At 42.3% G+C, this 19,386-nt stretch overlaps 1 protein-coding gene across 50 annotated transcripts in view, besides 1 other annotated feature; it reads right to left on the bottom strand.

The window, feature by feature from the left end:
- Magi1 (membrane associated guanylate kinase, WW and PDZ domain containing 1) overlaps nt 1-19,386 on the bottom strand; it is a 608,477-nt gene that overhangs the window by 137,995 nt on the left and 451,096 nt on the right. For all 50 annotated transcript variants that reach the window (XR_377424.3, NR_104594.1, XM_030255185.1 and 47 more), the window contains one exon: nt 2,259-2,378. Coding sequence is in view for 30 of the 50 variants with exons in the window: in XM_030255185.1 (XP_030111045.1) it covers nt 2,259-2,378 (120 nt within the window). In the remaining 20 variants the exon portion in view is untranslated. The remainder of the gene's footprint in view (nt 1-2,258; nt 2,379-19,386) is intronic.
- Nucleotides 4,909-9,936: an enhancer, noted in NCBI's record as "VISTA enhancer mm1316". NCBI's record gives its function as "enhancer in: hindbrain (rhombencephalon)[4/9] | midbrain (mesencephalon)[4/9] | forebrain[4/9]" and the evidence as "EXISTENCE:transgenic organism evidence [ECO:0001131][PMID:17130149]".

Consider the following 19,386-nt stretch of genomic DNA (forward strand, 5'->3'; position numbering starts at 1 on the left):
GTCAATAATCACCTTTTTATTTACCTTTGCTTTTTAATCTTAATGTTTTAAATTTCTTTGTGATTACCCAATACACATAAATTTTAAGAGAGATTATGAATAAATTAGAAATTTAATCTAGTTAATTGTATCATATTATACTACTCAGTCTCAAATAACAGTACTCCAAAGAATGATCAAGCTACAATATTGTTTCCAGAAAATGTAACACTTTAAAGATATTTACATGGTCAACCAGGACATAAAAATATCCCCGTGGATCAGTCATCATCAGAACTAAATCAACAGCATAGCAAGGTATTGTCTCAGTCCAGGCAGAGTGGCTATAACCAAGATAGAAGTTGTATGTCCAGCAGGAAAACAACCCAGAAATTCCTTAGAAGTCTAGAAACAAAACCATATAATCCGGCAATGCCTCTCCTGAGTATATATGTATATGATGTCCAAAGAGAAATTGGTATGTAAAACACATCCTTACTCCCATGTTTATCATTTTTCACAAAGGTCAGAACAAGGCATCAACCCTAAAGAAAACAATTTCTATAGACAACGTACTAATATTCCCCAATGAAAAGTCATTAAAAACTGGGGCTGGGGATGTTGATAACATGTTTTCCCGGTATGCCAGTAACCTCAGCACTGGAGAGCTGGAGGCAGAAGGAATTCAAGTTCAAGGTCATCCTCAACTACATACTGAGCATCATGCTAGCCAGGCCTACATGAGACTTGTCTCAAAAACAAAAGCAAAGACCTACCAGGACTATATGAAGTCTTTCTCTTCAATCACTGGCATCAACATGAATGAGCATGAATGACGTGAGGCTAGACGAGTAAGTCAGGCACAGAAAGACAGATACCTCTTGTTCTTACTTGCATGTGTGAGACTCGCTAGCTGTGTAACAGAAGAGGAGAGGGCAGAGGAGAACAGCAGCAACCAGAGGCTGGGAGGAGTATGTGAAACAGAGAGGACAGTTAGCAGTAGCATAGATGCTGTTAGCTAAGTGGAAGAACTTCCAATTTACCGTAGCATGATAGAATGACTGTGGCTGTCACTAATTAATTACACAGTTCAAAACAGCCAGTAGGAAGGATTCTAAATATACCTAACACAAAAGATCAGTATTTGAAATGATGAATATCACTTGTGGTCCAGCCGAGTGTTGAACTCATGACCTCTGGTTTCAGTAGCCCTACAGTCTTGGAGTTCCAAGTATATGTCCTGATCTGATCCTTACATATGTATGAAATATGAAACTGTACCCTGTAAACATAACTACAAGATGTGGAAAAAAATTATAAAATTTAGGTATGAAAAAACTCACACATAAAGAACTAGTTAGATAATTTATAATACAATCCCCAAACAAGTAAGGAAATGTAATTTTTCCCCTCCTAGGTTTTGACATAGGAATTTCACTTACAGAAACTTACACTATCACTGCAGCTAATGTTCATACTCTGAGAGAGCAAAAATTACAAATACTTTTAAATGGTAAAAATAAATCTTCAAAAAAATTAAAACAACCCAAAATTTTACCCAGAGGAAGAAAAGTAAATAAACGATGGCACAATCATATGAAGAATCACACAGTGATTTGAGAAAGGATAACAAGATGTTCTCTATTACTGAATGGCAAGAAGCTATTAAGACAGAACAAGAAATAGAAGAACAAGGCATCAAAAGCATGCAGCACACATGGTCCTCTTTGTAAAACAAAAAGCTATGAACACACACAGGTGTGTAAATGCATGCATGCTAATGCGAAAGTCAACTTAAAAATATACACAACACCAAAACCAAACACACCAAACCAAACCAGGAGTTCCAGTCAGCTGTCACATTGCCCGTCACACTGAATTCCAGCCAGCCAGGCAGCATTCTGCCATAGGAAACTCTGTGATATTTCTTTATGATCTGTGTAAACACACTTCCAGGCAAAGCCATCTCCTGGTAAAAATGGAATTCCATTTCCTCAAGATAAAAACAATTCCTAGAAGTCCAACAGTGACAACCTATGATTCAGTGAAATAGTACGTGTGTCCACATCAAACCACAGAATGTATGTCCTTAAGCTTAAATGGGAAAAGAGAAAAAGTATTTGCAAAGAGAGTCTTCACGCTTTCCTATGTCTTATTGGCACGAACCATATTTAGGTAAATTAATCTCTTCTTCCCTCTTTAAACTCTCCCAGAGTCTAAACGCTCTGCCTGGACCACTGCAGGCACTAGGAATGCCCCAGGGCAGCTGGAGAGCTCACCTTCATAGGTGCCGACTTCCAACAGGGTCCCGCTCTGCTCGAGGTCCAAGAACTCCTTCACAGTCAGAAAGCTGTAATCCACACCAGGCACTTCTCCTTCTCTGGGAGACCGGGTTGTGCCTGCAGCAGAAAAGACAAAGGCCCAAGATGCCATTAGTCCATTAGAACAGGGAGTTCCAACCTAAGTAATTAAGCAAACCTGCTCTGTAAGCTGGCCTGCCTAGAACTCAAACCCAGGAAAAGCAGCTTCTTAATAGAAAAGCATCCCAATTCCATTGCCCTTCCCTCCTGCAGGGGAAAGGGAACACAGGTAATCCACAGACAGCTTTAGCATTTGTCTTGTTTTGTTTTTAATGCAGAAGCAAATAAAAAAATTAAATTCAATGCCACACAGGCAATGCTCACAGTTATCTGCTTTTAAGACTCTAGTAAATGCCACAAAATTATCTACCTTGAGCTCAGAGCCTAAGGGGTTGTATTGTTATCACAGGCCTTGAAATCCTTGTTCTCAATACATCTGGCAAATTCCAGTGCAACAAGGCTTTGAAGAAAATGACACCATTGTACAGGCTCAGCACTGCAGAGACACGACTGCCCCATCTGTGCTTGGACATCAACTAGGGATTAAAATGCTGCTTCTCTCCAGGTAATTATTATGCTCCGTAAAATGTGGACACTCATGAGCTCCGAGGACAGAGAAAGGACACCGTGTATGAAAGGAAAATTCCCCCTGAATTGATCTGTTCACACTTTCAACAGCTAATCAATGTATCCATTTCTCTTAGGAAATGACATGTGCCACTGAGAGAATTTAAGACATTCTCTCCAGGCTCTGAACTGTAGAGCTATCTATCACATTTCAACACAGTGTCAACCAAAGAAAGGAAGCCACAAGGGGAACGTGGTTCACAGATACTCCAAAAGGGAGAATAAAGATGCAATCACACAGTATGTACTGGGAATCTGTGATGAATGTTACGAGGAAGAAAACAGAGCCATACAATATGACTTCTGATCCTGTGTCAACTTTACAAGCTACAGCTAGGGGATGAGACTCAAGAGCCGAGTTCACACAGCATCATCGATGGCGGTGATTTAAAGTTCACCAGTATAATAAGCAGGGCTTTGCCTTTTTCCCAGAACACGCTCCTTGTCATTGTAAAGCAATTACATAAGCAACTATATGTGGGCAGTGGTTCTAATACCCTGTGTGCTGTGTGGCATCTGGTACCTGTGTATAAGATGGGTGTCGACATGCATATACTGTGTAGCTATAATTTCCTCAGGTCAAAACCCTCAAGAATTGCTTCGTACTTTGCTCAGGCTTTGCTCCATTTCTTAGTGTTCTACAATTTTAAAATGCCTTAAATCCAAATGTCTTACAAGATAGCTTCATTTTATTTTTTTCACAGAATAGTAGAGCTTATACCACTGGAGATCAGAGGCTTGGATGAGAAGGACAAAATCCTCAATCTGGCTCTCTACTCATGGTCTCAGGCATGTCCTTAGTTTCTATTACTTTTCAATGTCCTTGTGGCAAGACGGGATTAACAATAGTTCTTACAGCATAGGTTTGCTGAACACGTCTACTGAGATAACACTTGAAGCCAGTCACTGTTACCTGGTATTGTTTTTATGTTGCCTGAATTAAATGAGTTTTGACATTCTTAAGCTTCGGATTCTACTCTAACATCTTGCAATTATACAAATACGTATGCATGTATGTGTGTATATAGATGACATTGTTTCTATCAATTACTTAGTATTTTTCTGAGGTCCCAGTGCACGCCAAGTGAGGATGGAAGCAGAGAAAGCATTGGTAAATAAGGCAAGGTTTTTGCCATAACGAAAACTGGCCATTTTACTGTGAGACAGAACATATGCACATATGCAAACAAACGCAGAGTATTATTTTTAGGTAAAAAGAATGTCCTGGAAAGCATCGTAGTGCCATGCAGCCTACAAGAGGGAATGTGGAGGAAGGGGGCAGGCTGGGAGTGCAGAGGCAAGTTGGGGTTAGGAACCAGGAAAAGCCTGGCTCATGCAAGGTGTCAAGAAAGTGTCAAAGGCAGGGGGACAAGCCTCCTGGAGGTTTTGGTGTGGGCATGGCTTGGCATGCAGGGGAATGGCCACTGGGCTATAATAAAAAGATGGGAATCAGTTGAAAATAAAAGCAAGAGGCTTCATTCATGATGGGGCCAGAAGAAATGTTTCACATTTTATACTCTGAAGGAAGATGGAAGCTACTGGATGGTTAGAGCGTGGCAGGGCCTTGGGTCAACATTTACTTCTAAAAGATCTTTGACTAGAGGGGGAGGGAGGGAGGGAGGGAGGGAGGGAGAGAGAGAGGGAGGGAGAGAGGGTGGGTGCAAGGAAAACAAGATGGTGAATCATGGGCAGTCACAGTGCCCAAGACTGAGAGAACCAGAGATCAGGAAGGTTAAGGTGCCAGTGGTAAGCAGCAGTCAGTATCTACTACAAAACACACAAACCTTAAGTCGCCATAGCATGGTCCATAGCACAGACTATTCACAGTATATAACGCAGGGCTGCAGAGATGGCTCAATGGATAAGAGTAATGCCTGCTCTTCCTGAGGATCCAGAATTGATTCTCAGCACCTGCAGGGTGGCCACTCACAACTGGCCCTAACTCCAACTCAAGGGGATTGATGCCCTCATCTGGTCTGTGCGTGTACCTCCTGTACAGGCTTCACAGACACACACGCAGGCAAAACAGCAATAGACATGAACATGAAATACGGAAATGAGGACATCCAACTGATCCTGTTATACTGTTACTAAAATTCTCAGGGTCAAACCCTGAGTTTGGAAGCTCCAACAAGCCCATTTAACCAACCATCCTCCATGTATCAAAGAGACAAGGAGCCAAGCAGAGCCGAGAAAGAACACGATTCAGTGGAGCCACACTGGCCACCTTCAGGGTGCTGCTCTGAGGTTTCGGTTTACACAGAGTGTAAGAGCTATGCACAACTATGCAGACCCAGTGAGGCTGTGACTCTGCCCATCACTGTCCAGTCTGTCTTACAAAGTAAGTGGTCAGGACTGCGGAACCCTTGGGGGAGGTAAGTTTGGCTGGCACTAGGATGTCAATTGTTCCTTCCCTCACCATGAGGTTTCCAGGGGCTCTTTAGTGGTTTTGTTTTGTTTTGTTTTGGTGGGGGTGGGGTTGGGTGGAGGGCATTGTTTCAATAGTCTGATAATACAAGTGTCTCTCTTTAAAATCCTCTCTCCTACCAGGAAGGTTAGAATTACTCTGCCTGCATTTAAAAGACAAACATAAAGTAACTTGCTGGTGGATCAGATGTCCTTGCTATGTAGGAGAGAATAATGAAGACTTAAGAACATTTTTAACCTGGACAAATGAGCAATGCTGTTTATAAAAACTGAAATCATGGAATAAATTGTCCCAAGAGCTCCCTCTTGGGGGGGGGGGTCGAAAAGTTCACCTTAGTTGTGTTAAATTTGAGATTGACCCTTTGGTGCAGAGGAGGAACATCTGAAGGTCAAATGGAGACTGAGACATCTGGAGGGCTCAGTTAGCAAGCCAGGGACATCTGATGGAATCCTCTAAGAAAGACAATCCAAGGAGAATCTGTAGGAGAAGAAGCTAAGAAGCACTGGCTGGACAGGAAACCCTTCTACTTTCCATTCTAGGGATGGGAGGAAGACTACAATACAGTTGAGCAGGAGTCTGGGGGAAAGAAGCAAAGAAGGGTGAGGTCCCGAAACCAAGAGAAAAAAGTTGTCTAGTCAGCAACTTGTAAGGCGCTACTAGCCAACGCCACCCTGCCCCACCGTGGGACAGGGATAGAGTCTCTCAGGACATGCTGCAAAAGGATCTGCTTCAAGTTTGTTCTTGGGGTAAACTCACACTCAGCCTGCATCCACAAAGTCCATGCAAAATAAATAAATAAATAAATAATAAAAAAGATGAGGAGAAAATAAAACCTAAGAAACGTCCTTGAGCCTCTCGGGTCTTCCTAGACTAGAGTCTCCTCTCCCTCAGCCCAATCTGGTTCATATTTGCCAATTCTTTTTTTCATCCAATTTGCCAGATTTACTTTAAAGACAACCAGTCACCCCTGGGTCTTAATTTCCTGAAAGGATTGGAAGTAATACGGAACTTCAAAAATTACATTTTACAGGAAAAATGAAACTGCTAGAGACACTGTCTTCCCAAGAAAACAAATCTGCTTCAAACTGCTTCTGAGCTGCAGGGAGGAGGTAGGAAGGCGGGTGCCTCTCCACCCACTGGACTCACAGGGCTTATTACCCAGGCGAAACCTGTCCTCACTATAGGCTACCAAGAGGGTGACTCCCAGGGATGCTCTGAGCAACCCACTCTGGACCTGGGCCAACTTCCCAGGATCCATTCAGAGAGGATGCTGGGGAAAAGGCCATAGGGAGGGGCTCCGCCTCTTCTTTTCTTGTAACAGAATGACAGGCTGCTGGCTGGACACACGCCTGACAGATGGCATTTCAAAGGGATTTCGGGAGCCATCTGGGGTGGGTACAATTATTACAAACCGTGCTTCTAACAAAGCCAGAAGGGTTACTTCCTGAAAGAAGAGAAGTAAAACAAATTCTATCATGTTAGGAAGACACATAAAAATATACCAGGCTAACAAACTCGGGTTTTCTGCAGCCTAAAATGCTACCTTCTGTTTGCCGAGCTGGAAACCAGGCCAGCAATATCTTCCAGTTATTAGCTTTAAGCGCATAAACACAGCGTTTCTCTTCTTTGAGAAAAGGAGACTATCAAACACTGGGGAAAACAACAGCTTCTAGCTCCTAGATGTTTACATATAGAAAGGCATTACACATTTAATCAACAGTATATTTAATTTGCACAAAAAAAAAAAACCCAAAAAAGTTGGATTAATATTATATTCCCTTTGCTGGTGAAGAGCCTGAGATTCAGGCAGGGAAAGTAACCCATCCACAGCTATAGAAAATATTTGAATGACAACAGTTCATATCATCCCCCATTCTAAATTAGGCTCGTCCAACAGAACCTTCTGTTATAGCAATAATGCTTCATTTTGGTGCTGCCTAACATGTAGGCCCTAGCACTTAAGTGGCTATTGGAAAGTGGTTCCTGGGTCCAGGAAATGGCTCAGGGGATGTGGTGTTTGCCATGGACACATGAGGATCTGGGTTCAGACCCCTAGCATCCACATAAAAGCCAGGAGCAGAAGAAATTCTAGTCTGTAATTCTAATATAAAAATGGGTAGTGGATCAGAGCTTGCTGGCCAGCCAGTTTAACCAACCCGTGAGCTCCATGTTCAAAGAGAGACTACATCTCAAAAAAATAAGATGGGGAAAGAATAGAAAAGATGCCCAAAGTCCACTTCTGGCTTCCACATGCACACACAACTATACACACCTGCGTGCAAACATAGAGAGATACACCCAGGGGGTGTGGTTGGCACTACTGAGCCTGTGGGACTGATTTCAATATTATTTTCTTTTAAATGTGAAGAACAGCTGCCAATAGCCAGCAGACTAGCCAGGATACCTCTCCCCAAAGGGAATATGAGTTACTGGTTTTACACTGTGTATTGATACAGTCCCCTAAAGACTTCTAGCTCTCAAAATAGCAGGAAACATACTAATCTTAAACAGCAAGACATCTTGAACCACTATTTGAAAATCTGACATTTAAAAGCCCGTAAATGCTTTCAAAAATGATCTAGTCAAAGTCTGTGTTTTTGTCCTTATTGACTATGTTCCTTGGGGGGAAAAATCTAGATATTTTAAGATAATTTGTGATAGCCTGTATTGCAACGAGTTGAACAAAATAAAATAAAATAAGGAGGGAAAACAAGGAGCCTACACAGGGGAACAACGGGTCTGAGCACAGCAGATGTGCCCTCAGGAGCAGGTCTAGCTCTGTAACTGCAAATGGCAGGAATGGTTAGACGGCAGGCACTTGCCACAAGGAACGCTAGCAATGTGCACTCAAGTGACACAAACAAGTCACGGAATAATAAGTCACTATTGCTGCATTTCCCCCAAGAGCAGAGGATGAAAGCCCATGCTTTGTAAGCTTATATTCTAACAGCTCAACGGTTCGAGGAATACTAAACTCAACACTGGGCACTTTCCAGAGGGTGGCTGCAGCAACAGTGAGAGAGGAAACAGCTGTTCCTTTCAGTAGCTACCTCTCATAATCTGAACTGTGTTGATGAGGGTGTGTATTTATTTCTGCATCTTATAAAACAATTACTTAAATATTTAAGACCTAAGTCTTTGACACTCAACCCAAGGATCTTTAATCTCAATTTATTTCCCACAAAATCATGCAAACAAACTATAGGCCCCAGCCTGCTACACTAACAATGCATTTCAAGGTTTCCCAGGTGACAGGAAGCTAACACCAAGGTCAATACCACACACCTTCAGTTGTGGAGAAGAATATAGTGCAAATAAAGTTTTAGAGAAAGTGGTACTATTTTCCCACCTGATTTTATTTTCAAACCTTAAAGTGTTCAATCATTGAAGTCCTCCTTAATTGTCTTAAAAGGACTGATAAGTCAGCAGTACCTGAACAGCGGGTTCCCCAACCCTTTCTCCCACCAGATCATCAGTTAATCTGACACTGTGCTACTGAATGTCTCGGTGAGAATTAGCAATGGCCCTAGAGTTCTCCTAGCAAAGTCTGAGTGGCTATTTGCTTCTTATGCACATTTTATGGTCCATAAACTTTTAGTGTACCTGGCTTCAGTGACCCTCGCTGAGGAAATCAGAAAGTGACCTTCTTTGCCATCACACTCTGCTCAGTGCAGCTAAGGAGAGGACACTGGATAGAAAGCCCTTCTAGAGATCCCCGTACGACCCCTGAGGTGGCTGGAGAGACCCTAGAGCTGAAACCCTGCTGCTAAGCTGTCTCCTCTCGTACTGACTCAGGTTACCAACACAGGCAGGTTTCCAGACACGCCTTCTCAATGGAGTTCTTTCCCAGCAGCTGTACAGTGAGTCTCAGGTCCAGCCTGCTAACGGGGCCACGAGCATCTTACTCAGATCCAACAGCCAATGTGTAATGTTATCATTTGCTGCTACATTAATTTGAGTCTTGTTTATCAAAGCCTAGCATGACTTCAAGGAGATTACTTTCATTTCATGGTTTAGGACAGTTGAACATGCTACACACAGACAGCATTTTATCTTGTAATACAGCTGCTTGCATTTCTTAGACATCCTAGATATTGGATGATGAGGCCAGCCTTATGCTAGTCGTTCTTCAGCTAATGTAGACGGAGCACAGAAGTGCGCACTGCCACCATCTCTCTAGCTTACTCCATACTAACATCTCATACTACTTTGTTTTACAGCTCTGAAAACTAGCAGCACTAGTAATGTTAGTTCTTCAAACCAAAGTATTTCAAAAGCTTCAACATGACAATTTATTAAAAAGTTACGCATAAATGAGCCATACATTCTAATAACCCAACTCTTGTGTTTCTTCCAGAGAAGTGAAATACAAGTTTACAAACACACACACACACACACACACACACACACACACACACACACACACACACAAACACTCATAAAGCCTCATTTGTAATCACATAAACACACATAAAGCCTCATTTGTAATCACCTCAAGCTGGAAATGACCCAAATGGTCTTCAACTGGTCAAACTATGGCGCATCACTGCAATGGAACAACACTCAACAAAAAAAGTATTACACACGACAGTGTGGATGAATCTCAAATATATTGTGCTAAGTGGAGAAAAAAAATCCCCAAACCCAGGCCTACAAGGCTACCTGTAGTATATTACCATTTACATGATGGTCTATAAAAGGCAAAATCACTACAAGGAAGACAAACTATCACAGAGAGGTAGTATGGGTGGTCTGAGTTGACTACACAGCACACAGGTGCATGCCAAGGTGGCTAGGAGGAGAGGATACATGAACACTCTGCTTCCCGACAGTAGTAGATGGATATTCTAGACTTAGGCATTTATTTAAGCTCATGGTATACAGTCTTAGTTTGTTTTCCTGTTGCTATGATAAAATACCCTAACAAAAGGAACTTTAGGAAGGGCTCATTTTGGTTCACAGTTGGAGATATAGACTATGATGATCAGGAACTCAAAAGCAGTGGGAGCTGGATGGCTGGTCACACTGCCTTCACAATCAGGAAGCAGAGAGAGATAGCAGTGGGAGCTGGATGGCTGGTCACACTGCCTTCACAATCAGGAAACAGAGAGAGATAGCAGTGGGAGCTGGATGGCTGGTCACACTGCCTTCACAATCAGGAAGCAGAGAGAGATAGCAGTGGGAGCTGGATGGCAGGTTACATTGCACTCACAATCAGGAAGCAGAGAGAGATAGCAGTGGGAGCTGGATGGCTGGTTACACTGCACTCACAATCAGGAAGCAGAGAGAGATAGCAGTGGGAGCTGGATGGCTGGTCACACTGCCTTCACAATCAGGAAGCAGAGAGAGATAGCAGTAGGAGCTGGATGGCTGGTCACACTGCACTCACAATCAGGAAGCAGAGAGAGTGTGTGTGCTCGGTCTACTTTCTCCTTATATATAGTCCAGGATTCCAATCTAAAGACCATGCTACCCATAGTGGCTGGGTCTTTCCCACCTCAATTAACACCAGTGAATGCTACTGCTTATTAGTTTTTGAACAAAAGGAAATGTTCAGCATTTCATTAAGGGAAGAATCGATTTCATTTTGTCATAACTACCAACCAAAATTAAACCCAATAAAAACAAAGGTTGTTTATCTAATCTGAAGCCCAAGGCTTGAATTCTTTTATTACAAAATGAGATAACCACTGTAGATATCTGTAAGCATCAGGTGGAGACCATCTCCTCAACATAATTATAAGGCTTTTTTCATAAGTGGAGCAGCTCTAACACAATACCAGAGACCGACAAGCCTGTACTTCACATAGTGCAGGCTCTTCAGGACTGGAGGTAGCCACTCTCTTACTGCATCGTGTCCTCACATGGAGGGAGGAGGTGGAGGAGGAAAGCATGAGCTCTTCCTTTTTAAATGACATTAATTCCATCATGGGTAACTGATACTGTTGTAAGCCTTCCTAATCTCTCCCTAGAGGCTCTACTTCCAAGCATCACCACAGTCGCTGTAGGGGTTAGGGCCCAGAGATAGAACACTGTTGTTAGTGCCTCTGAGCAATAGGCATGTACAAAATACAGAACAGAGCTGAGAAAGTCCTGTCTTGTGTCCAAACTGTTTACAATCTGACTAGGTCCATGTCCTGCCTGAACTGACGGCCTCATCGCTAACAGTAATGATATCTTAAAAAGTCATCATATAGAACAGTATACCACAAACAGACATGAAGAAGACAGACCAGGTCCCAGCAAGGGCAGGACCAAACTCTGGAGGCGTTCTCTCTAATGTGCCCTAAGTGCTGATACAAGTCCCTCTTTTCTCAAAGACAGCCACATGGTCAAAGGGAATTGGTTTTTCACTCCCTGGGGCCTCTTTCTAAGCCTCCCCACCACAGTACAGAGGTGTACAATAGTACCCTCATCTTTCCATCCCAGACCTTAAAACAGAATAGTCAACTGTGTCTTAAACAGAATAGATGCTTGACAGCAGCTACAGAGAGACATTTTCTTCTTGCAGTTATAATTCATCCCTGTGTGTGAACACTACCTAATGGAGTCTCAGAAACAGCACTGGGAGATCCCATCCACACTCCTGGCAACGGTCCCCTATGCAGAGGACTCAGGAACCTGGCCATCTAAGATAGGAAGTGTCTAGTTTGGCTCTGTGATCCCTAGCTCTTTTCTCTATAACTGACTTGAGTTAAAAAAAAGAAAGCTGTGCCAAATCCAAGAAGCTCGAGGGAAAATCCTCAAACTGTCCATATCTGTCATTTTGGAGGCAGCCTGCCCTCAGTGATCACATGTGTGCACATGTTGTGCTTCAGTAGGGATTCTGTAGACAGATAACGGAACCACGGGATGACACCAAAAGGCACATAGAAAGCAAACGACAAAGTCTTAAAAGGAAAAAGGGTGTAGAAGAGGAAGAAGTCTTGGTCAGTTCTGTGACCAAATTAATTGTGTAGCTGGCTGACTTCTGACCACTCCTTTCTATGTCTTCTGTCCTTATTTGTACCACAGAACATCTTATTTTGGGGGAATATACTGTAGATATACAAATCAATTCACACAGAAGGTTACATACTTGTGGCCAATTAAGACATTTTATAATTCCATATGTGTTAGCTATATCACTCCTGGTAGTGACCCAAAAGACTCAAAATCATCATATGGCAGAGACACTTGAATATCTGTTTATTATACACCTATTCTTAATAGCTAAATTATGGAAGCAACCTAGATGTCCAACATCATAAAAATGGGTAAGAAAACCAGAGAATATGTATACTAGGAAAAATTATCAGCCATATAGGAAAAGAAAATGTTGTGTTGCTTACAGGAAAATGGGAGCAATAAAAGATAATCATATTAAAAATAAGCCAAACACAGACAAATATTCTAGTTGTTTTTTCCCTCACTTGTGGAATTTAGATTTCATTGAATATATAAACTACCCCTTGTTTCATTAGAAATAAAATATCCAGGGAGAGAAAAAAACTAAAAGTAAAGGAAAAGGAGAGAGAGTGAAGAATAAGAGCTCGAGGAGAGGATGTTCGACAGCATTTAAAGAGGCACAAAAGCCCGAAAAAGAAATCTTACCTGGAGGTCGGGGGGAATTCATATTTATACCAATGTTCATAGTTTATATGTGTTATCCCATTTCATCCCCACGGGAATCCTAGAAGGTAGGTAGGGATCGTCACAGGTGAGATGACAGGTAGAAAGAGGCGCTGTGTCATTTGTCAAAATGATATAGCTAGTGAATAGCAGAATTAGATCTGAAGAAAAGTTACTGTCACAGAAACCCAGAGTGGGGTGAGGGGCCCAGAAATGAGGTGGCTTGAGGTAACTTAGCTGAGAAGAAAGCTGATAAAGTATTCTCAGGATTTTCAGGATCCCAATCCAAGTTGTATGGCATCCTATCACATTACCTTCTAACAAGAGAAACCAGGTAAAGATCCCAGCCTCCATTCAGTAGCAAATTCTAGTACACAGGAGCATGGGCATTAGCTGTTGCTCTTCGCCTTTGCATGTGGGACAGAATGCTAGCACACATGAGCGCAGACAGCCTGCCGTCATTAAACACAGGAGAGCAAAGGTCTCCTGATGTTGCTGCTTCATTCTAAAGAGCAGCAAAAACACTCAGGAAATGAAGAATGAGGATCTGCACCGTGAGAGGACGCCCTTATCAAATCAACTTCTGGGGACCATCTGAGTACAATCCAGGAAGTGAGGAATGACAATCTGCATGGGAAAGGCTGTCTGTGATAAAGGGGGACTGAAGGTGACTGTATCCAGCATGACAGGTGATACTTTAACTGTCTCTGAAGTCACTACACAATTGTTTGTATAGAATGGAACAGATTCAGATTCATTCCCAATGTTTTCAACTGGACAATTTTTAAAAATGTATGAAGAAGTGATTATTTGAATGAAAAGCAATGACTAATTAAGAATATCAAATGGTTCTAATATTAGGCAGCTTGTTTTCTTAGTTTAAAAGAAAAAAAAAGTTCAGGAATGACTGCTAATGAGCATATGGTTTCTTTGGGGACAATGGAAATATTCTGCAATTTACTAGTTGCAGTAGTTATGTGAATATAATACAAACCAATGAATTGTACACTCCAAATGAGTGAATTTTATGGTATCCAAACTGTACCAATCAGACTGTTAAAATATAAATAAATGTTAGCTGGGCAAGGTGATGCATGGTTATAACTCTAGCACGAATGGAGCTAAGGCAGGAGGAATCCAAGTTTGAAGGCAGCTTGGGCTATATAAGGAATTTTAGGTCAGGCTTAGCCACACAGTGGGCTCCTAATTCAAAACAGATAAAAATGTACGTATGTGTGTGTTACCCTTCACGATTAAGATGCAAGTAAAACCTAGTTCCTGCTCTCAGTTTTCAGAGAACGTTAGAGTTCTGAAGTCTAGGTCTACTTTATATAATTTTCCTAAACACTGCAGAGATCTTGAGTTCTTTCAGAATTTGTGTAGAGAAACTACAAAATCTAAATTCAGGCTTTGTAAATTCAAATCTCAGAGCTCAGGGTTTTACAAACTGAGCAATGATGATCAAGTTCAACACCATGGTTTCTTTATCTCTAAAATGGAAATAATTATGATAATAATAAAACACCACATGCTTCATGAAAAATGCTTAGTTGGGTTAGAATATGCACTTGTGACATATCAGCTGCCATTATTGTTATCTCTTCCACAAACTCTGTAGTTCAAGCAAAACACAATAAAGGACGAAGGAACCAAAGCTAGTGATTTTGCTGGGACAGGAGGAGGCAGACTACAATTGTAGCTCAGTGACAACCAGCGTCATTCTCTTGCAGGGAGATCTGGGTTTTATCTGCAGCACCACACATAAACAAGAAATAATGACCCAGCTATTGATCGTTTGCTATACTAACACAGAGCACAGGCTTTCTTCACATAATGCCCAATTTCACTCTCCAAGGCAGGGTACATTTTTAATGCCTTAACACAGGTCTCCACCTTTAATCAACATTTTTAAAGCCTTTCACACGATGTACATGACGTTACCTACACCTCCTTGGGTTATCTTTAGATAACAAATCATACGGTCAGCATATTGTGTAAACAGCACCACTTTAGTTAATCGCTCACCATTCAGCACTAGCGCTGGTATTGATTCACTAGAAGGTGCCTATTTGTTTGAACATAATGTCTACATTGGAAAAACCTCAACCCTCCCAATAGCACATCAACCAGGATATTCCTCCTGTGGCCGACTCCTTTTCACTGAGTGAATGGAATACTTATTTCTTTAATAAATAACATAGAAGTGGATTCAAAGACAGACAACAATTAATGTTTAGTACTTTGAGCAATTCTAAGAACAACTCCAGATAGATATAAGAACAAGTCTCCTGCTGATTTAACAACTACAAGGGTTTCTGTTTCACATAGTCATGATAATTTTTGAAGCCTTCTCAGCCATCCAGCCAAATAGTCAAGAATGTGGGATTTTTTTATTTTAGCTCCCATAAAGTACACATTGCTATGTCAAAGTCAATAACAGGGCATGCTGTGCAGCCAGAATGATAATACGCTGGAAGAATAAAGGGGACTGGCTATAAATGAAGCCTACATTAAGAGAAGTAGACTGCCCATGTGTGTAGACTTTGTGGTATAAGGACAGCATCTATGGAATGATACTGGAGGTTGTCTTTTGACCTTGATATTTATACACGTGTGCTTGCATGCACTCATGTGCGCGTGCACATACACACAGAGTACACAAAAGAATATTACATAAAACATCAAAGAGAATAAGAAAGGATTAGTGTCCAGCTTTCAAAAATAACCGTGCCAAGGAGAAATGTTTACCATTACAAGTGACTTTAAATAATTACACAAGAATAATAAACTGTTTTAAAGATTTTAACAGAAACTGGATGTTTTCAATGCAAGCCTGTCTCCAATCTGAACATCAGGTGACCATGTTGACTTCTAAAATGATAACATTATTGAAACCTACAGGAGTCTCATTAACCACCAAATGTATATTTTGCCATTGTCATCTATGGAAACAGGACAATGTTAGTTAGTTAGATAAGATCCAATCATTGATCAAATCAATGATCACAAATTTGTACACTAATCCTTAAAAATGAAGGATTTGTTGTGAAATAAAAGTAAACTTATTTTCAAAAGGGGGGAAAAAAGGAAGATACATTGTTTGCCCCCATATGTGAACTGAATGTCCGAACACAGGAAGCTGATTGGTCTCACTCCCGGGTTTCATCTAATTCTTCATTCCTGTCAACAGCATCTGCTGGTCAAGGGCAAAGGGGGGTGGGGGTGGGGGTGGGGGTGGGGGGCGAGGCAACCTTACTTCCTTCTTTTAGCAGCAAAAGCTGACTGCCATTAGTTCCCTGTCAGCAGGGGCACCTGGGGGAGATGATAAATGACCCAGGGGAGCCCTTACCAGCCCTCTCCTCAGACCCTGAATTCTTAACCCATTTACCTAGCAGCTACTGTCTCATCTACAGGGAAACCCATCATTTTGCCCAGAATGGAAGAGTGTCAAAGTCTTTACTAAACCCACCAGCCATTACCCGGAGGTCCATGGGTGTGACCTAACAAACCAGAACACTAAAACAGTGGGGAGAACTCGGTAAAGGGAGCTTGGGCGTTCTGAAAGTCTTTTTCTAATTCAACACGAAATTCAAGTTATTTCTGAAAAGACAGATGAGAAATTGAAGGCAGCAGTAATTCCCAAGTCAGTCACTTCAGAAAATGTTGTAAAGGATAAGATTCCTTTCTTGTTCTATAAAGGTAAAGCAGGAAGCGAGCCTTGTAAGCAAAGCTGCAGCTTCCGACCCCATGACTGATACAAAGAAGAAGATGAAACACTGGAAAAAGCAACAATGTCTCCGAGGGCTTGGTGACATCTGTACTACAAGTTTTTGTTCTTTTATCTCTCTAAATTTATGAAGAAAATGGAGGTGCCAGCAGGAAATCCAGTGGGGAAAGGCACCTTTGCCATCCCAGCTGACTACCCAAGGTCCCCACCCGCCACGCTGGAATGCTCAGCCAGAAGCAGTGCCCTGCAATAATGCAAGCTTCCCCGTGAGCAACACTGACCAACACTGATCATCACACCAAAGGTTATGGGAAGAAGCCTTTCTCAACTGTTGCATCCTACAGCTCCTACCCAGGACTCGCAAGCAGGGAAAGTGAGTGAGGACACACGCCTGACACTTTTATAGGCCGCAGAGGAACTGGATCAGCAAAATAATCAAAACCAGCACCGATGATGACGGCAGGTGCTCAACCAGTGGCTGAGGTCTGCTATCAATGTTACCACCATAAAACCTGACTCAGGTGTAACTTGGCATCCTTTCTTCTTGAAACTTCATCACCATCACCAGCACAGGGCTGGAAAAGAATGTATTGCATACTTGCTATCTTTCAATAGCGGCTATGCTAGCATTGAAACCCAAACTTTACTGACTCTGACGTTTATGCCTAAGCGTAAACAGGGTGTCTCTTCTCAGTGGCCTCCTGCGGCACTCCAGGGAGTATCCTCCCTCAAAGGCCTCATACCCACATTCTTCTATCAGATGGCTCGTGTTTCAAACTTTATGTGCATGCACAGGTATATGTGCACAGATCTGGATGTCAAAGGACAGCTTCTGTGGAGTCGCTTCTCTCTTCCTACCTTTACCTGGTTTCTGGAGATCAAAGGCTTGCACATCAGGCTTGCACATCTGTGCTTCTACAGGCTGATTCCCCTCACTGTCCTTCAAATGGCCAGTGTTCCACAAACAGCCTTAAGGCTGTTGCCAAACCTCCTCGAAGTTTAACTTAAATGTCACCTTCCAGGGAAAGTTCCTTGGCCCTTTATTCCAAGTCATAGCCTCTCACCCATCCAACTCCTCCTATTCCTCCTTCAGAGCTTTCCCACCCTGCCCTTCCTATTCCTCCACTATACCTGTCCTTCAGACTCTCTGCCACCTCCATTCCCCCTTTTCTGACACTGTACACATTCTTCAGCACCCGTCCATAAATGCTGGGCAGTCATAGTGATCCGCATGCAAGCCCAGAGAATGGAAGACAAGGAATTCCTGGGTCAAGCTACCTAGCTAGCTAGACTAGCCACATTAGCAGCTCCAGGGTCAAGTGAGAGACTAACACAACATGTAAGGGACAGAACAATCGAGAAAGGTGCTGGATGCCAACCTCTGGGCACCACACACACACACACTCTCTCTCTCTCTCTCTCTCTCTCTCTCTCTCAGGTGCACATGCATGTTATCCCAGCACACATTTGAACATGCATAACATACCATAACACACACGGGGGCGGGGGGAAGGGTGGAGAGTGTAGGAGATTAGTGAAGCTTATCTCTATGTGTTAAGGAGGCATTTCCATAGGCACTGAGATACTGGGAGCTCTGGCCTAATGGTTTAATCCACCAATATATTCAAAGCATAACTTCCTAAGTGCAAAACCATGGACGGAGGTTGGAGGTGCCTAGGGGCAAAGCATCCGGGGCCTGTCTAAGCCTGGCCGTCTCCATTACAGCTTTATTCTGCTTCATATGATGAGGTTTTCTGGTTTTCCAGACCATGAGGTAAACAGCTTCCGTGATACAGCCCTGTGCCCATAATGTTATGTCTCACCACAGGGAATCGAGAAACTTATAGACTGAAACCTCTCAAGTTGTGGGCTGAAATCACAAAGTTCTCGGTGAGCATAAATCTTCTGCCCGCGAAACTGACAAGAAGGAAAGGCATTTATACCAGTTTTGCTTTCACACCTCAAACTGCAAACTTACTCACTGCTTGGGCAAAATGTTCACAGTTAAGATGAAGAGGCACCAACATGAGAAGGTGCAGAAAGAACACTAAGATACGTCGGAGAGACGATATTCACATACCTGATATCATAGAGGTTGTTGTTGCTCTTAATCTCTCACTGTGTCTATTTATACATTAAATTTTATTGTGAGTATGTAGATACAGTGGCAAACATATTGATATGGGCTTGGTGCTATTTCAAACATCCTCTGGGAATCTTGGAACAGCTCTGCTGTGCATAAAAAGTATGCTCCGCACACTGCTATGCCTGAAGCGTTTTCCCTCTAAGTCCTGTGCAGCAGAAAACACTTTCCTATGTGAGCATACAAGCTCTGTGAGAAGAGGGCCCATTGTCTGTCTTGTTACTGTGTAATTCTAAAATCCTGCAGTATCATCTGGCCTATGCTTGTTGCTGAGTAGACATGGGTTGGGAAAATAATCCAGCTGGTTAGTTGCTTAAATATAGAAAGAAGCTATGATATACACTTCACTTGAAGACATTCCTGCCTCCTGAAAGTCTCCCTTGACCACGACTAGAAATGTCTTTTCCCAACTGTCCTCTGATGGGCACTCATTTTTCTTTCATAGCACTTCTACAATCTGTAATTAGTTTATGTTTCTCTATAGTAATTTTCTCCCTCATTCACCACAATA

The sequence above is a fragment of the Mus musculus genome, chromosome 6 (assembly GCF_000001635.26).
Source record: "Mus musculus strain C57BL/6J chromosome 6, GRCm38.p6 C57BL/6J".
Lineage (NCBI taxonomy): Eukaryota > Metazoa > Chordata > Mammalia > Rodentia > Muridae > Mus > Mus musculus.